The 11,107-nt window shown below is 50.3% G+C and overlaps 1 protein-coding gene across 1 annotated transcript; it reads right to left on the bottom strand.

The window, feature by feature from the left end:
• Positions 1-4,165: 4,165 nt before the first annotated feature.
• On the bottom strand, positions 4,166-6,082 carry LOC123509838. Its single transcript, XM_045264412.1, has one exon. It carries the CDS (start codon positions 5,980-5,982, stop codon positions 4,324-4,326), a length of 1,659 nt encoding a protein of 552 aa, XP_045120347.1. The 5' UTR covers positions 5,983-6,082; the 3' UTR covers positions 4,166-4,323.
• Between the last annotated feature and the right edge of the window lie 5,025 nt (positions 6,083-11,107).

Below are 11,107 nucleotides of genomic sequence, written 5' to 3' on the forward strand. Positions count from 1 at the left end.
CGGGCAGATATATATATAGCCCAGGTCAGGTAAACATTATGTGGTGTTGTTGTCGTTCTTGGATGTTGTTCATACCACACGTGGAGTTCACGTGAGCTTGTACTTGATTGGCGAACGGTACATTCTGAGGGGTGTGTTGTGTGGGTCAAGACACGCCCCCATAAGTTCCTGAAGGGAAATTGTAGAGGATTGGGGCAGAGAGAGAGGAGAGATGAAGCAGAGAGGACAACCGCGGCTCTAAGTGGGCCACCCTCGGCTACATAGCTGAGGGGGGCGTTTTGTACTTCGTATATAACCAGTAAGTGGAACTATAAGTTGCAATGCAGTCTTTTGAGATAAACTAGTATGGAGGAGGAATCGTGATAGGAGGTTTAGGTATTATGTGGTATTAGTTTATTATGGTTTATGTGTTTGTACTTTGGTTCATAATGACGTCGTTATATACTTGCGTTTTCATTTATGAGTAAGGGAATTTGTATACGGCTACCCACGTATGTGCATGTGTGTTGCTCTGACGAATAAGTTACATAACATATTTACTAGTGTGTAATTGTGTACGAAGTTAACGTGGTTCCATGTATGGGTACCAAGAGAAAGATATTACTTGTGGGAGGTCACTTGTGTGGAAATATCAATATTTGTCATTATATTTCGGTGGTGTTACGTTGTCATTTTTGTTGAACGGAGTCAGGTAATTATATGTGTATGGTAATATATTTGGTGGTACGTCACGTGGTTGCTTGCATTCATGTACCAAGTAAAGGTCATTCTTATATACGGTTAGCTGGGGAAGAAAGGGGTAATATTGCACGTACTACATATGATATTTACTAATAAATAAAGCACCGTGTTCAGATGTTGTAATACGTTATGAAGATATAGTGGATGATGTTTGAAGTGAAATCCGTTTTGATGCGAGATTATGTACGAGATTAATGTAAGTCTTAAGGATGTTTGTAAGAGAAATTGTAGTAATTGCAGTGGAGAAGGCAACAGAAAGAGTTGTGATTGTTACTTGTCGGCGCCGTATCGAACACCTTATGTATAGATATTAGTTTTGTTAATTAAAGATAGAAAAAACCTTTGACTATTTATAGCCAGTAGCTAGAGAATTTGTGCAACGTCGTGCAACAGCTCGGATCACGACATAATAATAGCTCCCAGCAAGAGGCATCAACTTGCTGCAACTATGAGTTCTGTGGACGTCCTCCATGCTGGGTTATCCCTTTCAGAGACAACCTAATATGCAGGATCGGCTTCCGGATAGTGTGCCACATGCCCATATAGTCACAGTTGACGTTCGTGAACCATGCTGGTAATCAGCCTTGAATCAGTCTCACGGAGCAATAGCTGATTTGTCACAAAGTCATGCCAGTGGTATCCCATGATCCTGCAAAGGCATCTTATACCAAGGACATCAATCGCCTCTTCCGATCGGTGTTCAGCGTCCATGTCTCACAACCATAGAGTAAGACAGGAATCACCAGCGACTTGAAGATCCAAATCTTCGTCCGTTAGCGCAGGTACCGACAACGGCTAATGCTCGTGTTGAACGAGTCCATAACGCCGTGGAATAAGTTTTTCACGGAATTTATGGGCGAAAGGAGGTATTTTTTGAGTATCTCCTATCTGAAAACCCAACAGTTAAGTAACCCTTACCCCGAGTAAGGAAGCCCTTCCTACACTCGGACTATGACCAGGATTCTACCCCTGTGTGCTTGGGAACCCATCGAACCCCAAAGCGTGCATGACTCCACTTTACCTGGGCGGCTCCTAGAAAACTCTGGAGCTTCCTGCCTGCTTCGGTATTTTCATCTACTATGCTTTGAACTCATTCAAGAAAGAGATATCAAGACATTTATCCAATTCTCTTGTCCTACTCTTTTATTTCTGTTTCGGGACCAGCAATTCAGAGGCCATTTTTTAAAACTTGGTTTTGTTGCCCTTGGTCGGTTTTCCTCTCTTATACATACAAAAAAGCAGCATTGATGTCGACAATATTATACAGATGTGAATCTTTTGAATGTCAATACAAAACCTGTCAATAAATCATACATATGGTGTATTAAGCAGATGTTGAGTGCTTGAAAACATGTATTTTAGTTGTGTGTAGCGGAGTTCGTCTATCCTCCTTTACATCCCCTTGTCATTGCTAAACAGCGAAACAGCGCAAGTTTTCATTATACAATGGAGGGATAGGTAGAGGAGAGGAATGGTTGATGATCCCCTTGGCTCACACTATAAGGATCACGCTGAGTAATGCCTGTCACACCTTCCGGTATAATACAACAGCGAGAGAGACGATGTGAGCGATGTATTGGAAGAAATGAAAGTAAAAATACTAACATCTGAGCTGAGTAGAATGTGCTTATACAGATCGTTTGTTGCTAAAGGAACGGCTCTTTCATGTGGACAAATTAACACTATATACACCAGCATTTCAATCTACTTACTGTCGAAAATTTAATGTTAGATGGAGGGACTTTGCCATTGTCTATACTATTGTTCATCGAGTACTCAGAGAAGTTTCATGTAGTAGTAGTAGTAGTAGTAGTAGTAGTATAGTAGTAGTAGTAGTAGTAGTAGTAGTAGTAGTAGTAGTAGTAGTAGTAGTAGTAGCAGTTGTAGTGATAGTAAATGAACTGGACGAGAAGACTGACGCCGCTCCTGCGCCGTCGAAAGCGGGTTCACACGCTCGCTCCCTCTCGACCAGCTTTGGGAACTTAACAATTGATGAGTCAATGGATGTCACCACTAGTAAGGGTCCTGAGAGGTCCCTCGGCAGCGCCTCTGAGCGCAAAAAAAAAACTAAGAAAAACGGCTGCCACCACAACTCTTAAGCCATAATGTTCAAAATGTTACAGTGGAACTGCAGAAATATACGGAATAAAGAACCATATTTGTCACTTTTAGTGAACATACACAGGCCATCCGTTACATATCTACAAGAGACGAGACTACAGGATCAGCCTGATCCTACAGTGCTAAACACTACCATCCGTATAGAAGATATGAGGGACACGTGTTACGACACCAGTGCTCATCTGTGGCCTAACTTCTTAGAGCAGCATCGTAGACATTATTATTCCGCCAACTTCAAAGGTGAAAATAATACCAAGGATTGAATGTATAGCCTTACTCTTATTTGGTCAAGTTTACACTTCACCAAAAGTTGTTACGGGTACTGCCAAGACGAGGATAATATTATTCCGGCACTATTCGTGCCCAGCTTCACACCTATCTTAGAGCCAGACAGGCAGCTTATAACGTTCTCTCTGCCTAACACTATACTTAACAAAACACCAAGGTAAATCCTAATCTCAGAGAAAGAAGAGAAAGTTAGGAAATAAGATAGAAATACCTCCATCTGCATTTCTTATGCACGCTACATTCCGCCCACCCCCCGCCCTCCCAAGCTCAATATCAAGAGAGCAGACTGGGCAACCTTTAGTGGAGTTGCCGACGTGGATATATCTGGCGAGGACATTGACACAATGGTCATCAATGCAACACAATCAATATCACACGCCGCCGAGGCTTGTATTCCGAAGACTTCTGCAGTTCTTACTAAGCATGGAATCTCATGGTGGACAACGGATTGCAGACAAGCACTTAATGAGCGCAATAGACGATACAGGTATTTCAGTCAGCACCCGTCAAGCAAATTTCATAGCCTATAAAAAGGCAAGGGCTCAGGCAAGGAAAGTCATTCGTACTGCAAAGAAAGACTCATTCAGACAGTTTATACCAACAGTAAACCATACCACACCCCTCTCACAAGTATGGAAAACAATCAACATTTCTAAACAATAAAAAAAACCTTATATCCCCATCACAACAATCAAAGTAAACAACATTTTATTAGATAACAAAGCTGACATAGCAAACACAATTAATAGCCCATTTTCATCAGGCCAGCAGCTCCACCTACTATGACCCTGCCTTCCTTCCTCGTAAAGAGGCTGCTAAACTCACTGTCCGAAACTTTGCCATGGGAGGCGTAAACTCGGACTACAACACGGAGGTTACGTTATATGAACTCCTCTTAGCCCTGAAATACTGTAAAGGCCGCAGTTCCAGTTCAGACACTATTTCACATAGCATACTGTGGTGTTGGGTAGCTGTCGGGACAGTACAGCCATGAAGGAGAAGGTTCTTCATAGAAACACGTACTAACTGTAGTAGGTGTATTCAAGCAGAGGAACACAGAGAAAGCCTTGGAAGGACCCCCGTACGCGTGCCTGCCTTGGAGACGCCAGCAAGACTGAGGCTTATGTAGGGTTGCCAGGCGTACTCAGAGGTACAGGGAATACATATGATACATTACATTACATACCCACACCTCCCTCCCCCCTCACGCTCGTAGCACTGTCTCGAGCGGAACTCTTTTCCATGAGCCGCTGGGAACGACGTGGGGCAACTGGGGGGAGCAAGTAAAGCAGACGGACTTTTCTCGTCTGACCAAGGGACCACAGGGATATGGTGGGGAGGATCATCACCATGGAGCGGCACTGGGCGTAGGAGACGGCGGTTGCGTCGCCAGACACGTCCGCTGGGGAGACGAACATCATATTCCCTGTTCCTGCTGCAGCCCATGACCACACCGACCTTATCCCAGCGGAGAGACACAGGGTCCTGGATGCGGACTGTGGCTCCAATGCACAGCTTGGGGAGGGGCCTAGCGTGCTGGTCATAGTGAGCCTGCACCTGTTCAGCTCGGGCGGCAGCGCGGCGGTCGCATTCCTCCGTCTTGGTCTGCCAGTCCGCGGAGAAGGACTCTGGGTGGGCAGGGACGCAGGACCGAAGAGGGTGGCCATAGAGGTGTTGCGAAGGGGACCGTCCTGTATAGTTGGGAGAGTTACGCAGCTCCAGGAGACCTCTGGCAAACTCCTCCGTATTAATGTTGCCGGAGGGGGCTGTCTTCAAGATGAGATGCTTCACCGACTTGACAGCCGCCTCAGCATGGCCATTAGACTGGGGATAGTGCGGCGAAGTCACTATGTGGTGAACACCCCAGCGCTCCATGAAGTTTTGGAAGTCTGCACTGGCAAACTGGGGCCCGCCATCAGTGCGGAGACGGAGGGGGACACCCACTTCCCGGAAATAGCGGCAGAACATCTGCATGGTGCGTGTGGCTGTGGTGTCCGCACCACATGGGACGACCACAGGCCATCCCGAGAGTCTATCCGCAATGACAAGAAAGGACTTGCCAGCGACTGTGAAGAAGTCTGCGGAGACGGACTCAAAGGGCCTGGATGGGTTGTCGTCGCACATCAGGGGTTTCTGTTGTTGGCTCGGCTGGAGGACTTGACATGGTTCACAGGCACGAACAGTATTGGCGATGTCAGAGTCAATGCCAGGCCAGAAAACAGTCTGCCTCGCCCGACGGCGGGTGGCTTCCACACCGCGGTGGCTGTCGTGGAGACGAGCAAGGGTGCGGCGGCGGAGAGCTACAGGAACAACGATCCTCTGGCCATAGAGGACAAGCTCCCCATCTGCGTAGAGGTGATCGCGGAGCTTCCAGTAGGGAAGTAGGGAACTGTGGAGCTCGTACCGGTTGGACGGGAAGCCAGATGTCACGCAGGCGGTGAGGTGGGCATATGACGGGTCTGCCTTCGCTGCTGCTCTGAACTTCTGGAGCGTCCGATCGGCGTCATGGTGTGGTGTGTTTTGGTCGGAGGCTTCAGCGTTGGCAGCTACGACACACCGCAGGTGGGCAGTGGCAGCAGTGCACGCCATCTCGTCCTCAGGAGTGTGGTGGCTGACTGAGGCTCTCAACAGAGCATCTGGGATGCGTAGCAACTTCCCGGCGCGCCATACGGCTGTGAAGAGGTAGGGCGAGATTTTCTCCTTCAGACGCTGGAGACGGGGATTCTCGATCGCGTCCAAAGTGTAGGCATTCAGGATCGGGACCAGTGGCCGATGGTTCGTCATCAGCGTGAAGTGCTGTAGGCCTATGAGGTAGAGCCGACACTTGGACATGGCCCATACAACGGCAAGCAGCTCGAGCTCAATGGTGGCGTAGCGCGTCTCAGCGTCAGTGAGGAAGCGTGAGCCACATTAAACTAGTCGTGTGCATCCTTAGCCGTGATCTTGTAGGAGAGCGTACCCAATCCCATGAAGGCGGGAGGCATCCGTCTGGAGGACGACTGGTAGCGCTGGATCAAAGTGGGCCAGAACAGGCGGCTGGAGAAGCACCGACTTGACATGGTTGAAGGCTTCATCATGGTCCGCTGTCCAAGTGAACGTCCGTTTAGGGCTCAAGAGAGGGCGGAGAAGCTGGGCTGCGGCTGCTATGTCCGGGGTGAACTCTGACAGCTGATTCACTAAGCCCATAAAGGAGCGGAGGTCAGTCAAGTTCGCGGGCGTAGGAAAGTCCCGGATTGCACTGACGCTGTCTTCGCCTGCAGAGATGCCAGAGGGGGAGAGGTTGTAGCCACAGAATCGGACCTGAGGCTCGGCAACTGAAAACTTGTCCTTGTTGAGGGTGATCTCGTGCTCTCTGCATCTGCTGAGCATCTGATGAATCCTCTGCAAGTGTGTGGGGAAGTCATCATCAAAGAGAAGAATGTCGTCCACCACCTTGACACAATTCTCCAACCCTTGGAGTGCCAAGTCGCCGCGGTGCCAGTAGGCGTCACCAGTAGCTGCGAAGCCCATGGGGCCTCGGCAATGCCTAAACCGGCCGAACGGGGTGATGAAAGTTGTGAGGTGGCGATCCTTCTCGTCAAGTACCAACTGCCAGTACCCACACAGAGCATCTGCTGTCGTGAAGAAGCGGGATGACGGAGTGACTCTGCGGACAGCGGCGTAAGGTGTTGGTGCTGGGTGAGCTGGGCGAGAAACCTGGCTATTGAGCTTTGTGAGGTCCACCGTGATGCGAACTCCCTTGTCCTTAGCCACGACGACCAAGGGGTGACACCAGGCAGACGGCTCATCGCCGGCAGGCTCAATTATCCCTTGACGCACCATGGAGTCCAGCTCATCCTTGACTTGCTGCTGGAATGCGAAGGGGATTTGTCGTGGTGTGTGAATGGCGAACGGTGTAGCGCCCTCCTTCAGGTGGATCTGCATGGGCTGTGCGACCATGGGCTTCAGGGGAGCCTTCCTCAGATCCTCCTTGGAGAGAAGTACGTCTGAAAACTCACGAAGGAAGTACTCCTTTGCAGCAGATGGAGACGTGATGTCAGGAGGGGCCGCTCGCTGCACCGGTTAACATGCTTGACCTTGAGAATCGGCTTCGGGAACTCCGGGGAGATGATGGCCAGTTCCTTGCAGTGGCCATAGGAAAGGAGTGGGGTCTGGACGCCATCGTGAACTTGGATCTGGGCGATGCAAGACTTTTGCCCGAGCCGTAAGGTAGCTTGAAAACATCCCAGGGCAGGTGCCATCTCTGAACCGTCCGCCGTCAGCGTGTGCACGAGAGGTAGAGGCTATAGGCTGTCCCTGGGGATTTGAAGAATGCGGAGGTGTCGCTGGCCAATGACTGTGACGTCCGCGCCTGTATCTGGCAGCATTTGGAGGTGGGAAGTGGATCCTCCATGCGTCAGGTGAATACACACAGGTTTAGGAGTCATGGCCTCAGACGCTGGGCTGCGAGTCACACTGCGGCAGGAGCTCTTCTTCTGTGACGTAGCGTGAGAGCTGCTCTGGCTGTGAGTCGCATTTGTTAACCTGCAGCACTTGTCGTAATGCCCAGTCTTTTTACAGGCACTACATTGAGTGTCTTTGGCAGGGCACCTGACAGTCTTTGCCCAATGGCCCTTGCGTCCGCAGTTGCTACAGGTGCTGTCGACAGCTGGGCACTGACCATATGAGTGCCGGCGGGAGCAACACTGGCAGGATTGGGACACGTCAACGGCTGCAGGCTTCCCTCGCTGTTCCGAAGGCGGTTGCTGAAGTGAGGAGGCGGCCTTGTCACGTCGCTTTCCCCATCTGTAGGCAGAGATGGAGAACAGCTGACTTGGAGACGACTGGATGGCGGATGCTGTGTTCCGGGCGGCCTCATACGAGCGGCAGCAGGTGACCAGGTCCTGGAGAGGGGCACCTGAGTCCATAGAGATGAGGCGTTGAACGAGCTCCTCCTCTCTGATGCCCATGAGCAAAACCATCATCAGCTGGGTCTCAGCACAAGTCACTGGATCACCGGAGCAAAGGTCGACCTCTTCAGCAAGGTTTTTCAGGCGGACATAGAAATCAGAAAAAGACTCACCCACTGCCTGTTTGCAGCACAGGAGTTCACGGCGGCGGAGAGCCTCGTTACGTTGACTCTTGAAGTGGGATTGCAACACATCGAGGACTTCATCCACGGCTAACAGTGTGTCAGGAGCGATCCCGAGAGTGTGTTCAAGAGTCCTCTGAACCTCCAGGGAAACAGACATCCGTAGCTGGATCAACTGCTTTTCTCTGGGAAGGCGCTGCAGATCAATCATGACTGAGAAATCATGCCACCGGCGACGCCATTGCCTGAACATCTGGTAGGTGGCGTCGGCTTGCAGGATGGGCGGACTCTGAGCCACAGGTTTGCCCGTGGCGGGGCCTGCTGTGGACGTAGGAGTCGCAGTCACAGTGACGGGTGGTGCAGCGGCTGTAACGGCAGTCACGGCGGGAAGTGGCAGGGTGGCAACTGTTGGAACAGCTGTCACGAGAGCCGGCGGGGCGGCGACTGTTGGAGCATCTGTCATGGCAGGCAAGGCAGTGACGGGAGTAGCACTCGCTGCAACAGGTGTAGTCCCCACGAGACCAGTGACTGCAGGCTGATAGGCTGGGGCGAAAGGGCTGAGTGTTGGTAAGGGAACAGGTAAGCGGGATGGAGACGGCTGGTGTTGGGCTGGCGATGCCTGAACTGACGACAGTTGTAGCAGTGCCATGAAACGCTCGTTGTCATCCCTGCGTCTCATTTCCTCTGCTTCCCTTCTTGACTCCTCTGCTCGCCGCCTTTCCTCATCCTCCTGTCTTCTACGCAAATCAGCTGACAGACGTGATTCCTCCAAGCATTTGATGAGGTGAAGAACGGTACCGTCTTGATGCGCGGGAGGAGACTGGTGGGGTTGAGGCGAGGAGTGGGGCAGGTGGGGGGTGAGTAGCGGCGGGCCCAAGGGTAAGCCACGCGGACTCCCCCGGGGACTGGCTTCGTCGTCTGAAAACTGAAGAGTTTCCTGCTGGTGTTCGGTGTCGCTGCACTCGGGCGAAGGATGCGGGAGCGACATGATGAACAAGGAGAACCCGTGAAAGGACAGGAAGCATCCCCACAATCAATAGAGAAACCCGTGAACAGCTGGGTTTTATATAAAGTTAATGCAAGAGAGTGCGCGTGTGTGTGTGGCAGTATCTGGCAACTCGGTCGTCGGTACTGTGCGTGTCGCTCCCCGCAAGGAAGGCACCGCCACCTGACCACCTCAGTTACCCGCTGCGCGCTGGACGAGGGGAATGTGATGCTGCAAGGTCTGTCTCCCGCCAAGGGTGTAGCGTCCCTTGTGAGCGGCGAGGGGAGACTAGAACGCAAAACACTGCACGCAAAGGCACGACACCGCACACACTGTCACAGCACTGCGCACACAACACTAGGCACTGCACGCACTGTCACAAGAGTCACTGAAGCTCCGTAAAACCCAGGGAAGGGCGTGAAGAGGCAGTGGAGTCCCTGCTGGCGCGGCGGCGATGGCGTCGGGAAGACTCGTGATGCTACTCACTGCGCCATGTGGTGTTGGGTAGCTGTCGGGACAGTACAGCCACGAAGGAGAAGGTTCTTCATAGAAACACGTACTAACTGTAGTAGGTGTATTCAAGCAGAGGAACACAGAGAAAGCCTTGGAAGGACTCCCGTACGCGTGCCTGCCTTGGAGACGCCAGCAAGACTGAGGCTTACGTAGGGTTGCCAGGCGTACGATAATCAGAGGTACAGGGAATACATAATGACACATTACCTTACATACCCACACATACTACAAAAGCTCGGCCACCATTTCCTCTAAAAATTATTCACGCTTTACTACACAATCTGAACCCCCAGCATCTTCCGTCAGTCCTGGCATTTCGTTCACACCATCACAATTCCTAAAAAGACGGACGCCTTACGGACCCCAGTGCGTTTCGTTTTATTTTGCTCACGAGCTGTCATGTAAGGTCATGGAACTTATGATAAAGTGAAACCTTCTTTTTTGTTTTAGAAGCGAAGGGTTTGTTAGGTAGGTGATCAACAGTCGGGTTTTCGGAAGTACCGAAGCATACTGGATCACCTAACAAACCTGGAGCATTGCATTTCAGAGGCATCTGTTTCTAGACATCCACAAAGCCTTCGACATGACATGGCTACACAGTATGCTCATGAAACTCTACGCTATTGGCTTCAGAGGTAACTTGCCCATTTTTGTTTATAATTTTCTTCAGAACAGAACATTCTCTGTCAAGCTTCCTGGTAACGTAATCTCGGACGTTTCCGTCCAGGAGAACGGAGTGCCGCAGGGTAGTGTCCTTAGTCCCATTTTATTTTGTATTATGATTAATGATATTCTGTCATCAACTCCTGTCCCCAGGAATCTTTAATACTCATTGTACGCTGATGACTGTGTGTTATGGCACTCCTCACCTAATGCAAAGTTCTCAACGGATGCTCTTGATTCCGCCCAACATTGATCCTCGCTGTAGGGATTTAAGTTCTCCGTTGCTAAGTGTATCGGTGTTGTTTTTACTAGACGCAACGTGCCTGATTTGGATTTAACTCTTCAAGGCCAACCGATACCTTTTCAAAATTCAACCAAGCATTTTGACATTAGACTCAATTGGACGTCTCATATTAATCAAATGCTAATTCGTTGCCTTAAAAATAAATCAATGTGCTCAAATACCTTTCTGATATTTCATGGGGAGCAGACAAAAAATCTTTATTAATGGTGAACAAGTCCTTAATTCATTCTCACTTACACTATGGGTCACCGGTGTATGGGTCTGCGTCGGAACCAACACTGAAGAGGCTAGATGTATCATAGAATGAATGTGTACGAATGTGTCTTGGGGCCCTGCGCTGCACTCGTGTGATGCTAATGGAGGTTGAGGCCAACATACCACCGCTACATATCCGATGCGACGCCCTTTTTTTTATCCTATA

Source organism: Portunus trituberculatus, chromosome 27 (genome assembly GCF_017591435.1).
Source record: "Portunus trituberculatus isolate SZX2019 chromosome 27, ASM1759143v1, whole genome shotgun sequence".
Classification (NCBI taxonomy): Eukaryota; Metazoa; Arthropoda; class Malacostraca; order Decapoda; family Portunidae; genus Portunus; species Portunus trituberculatus.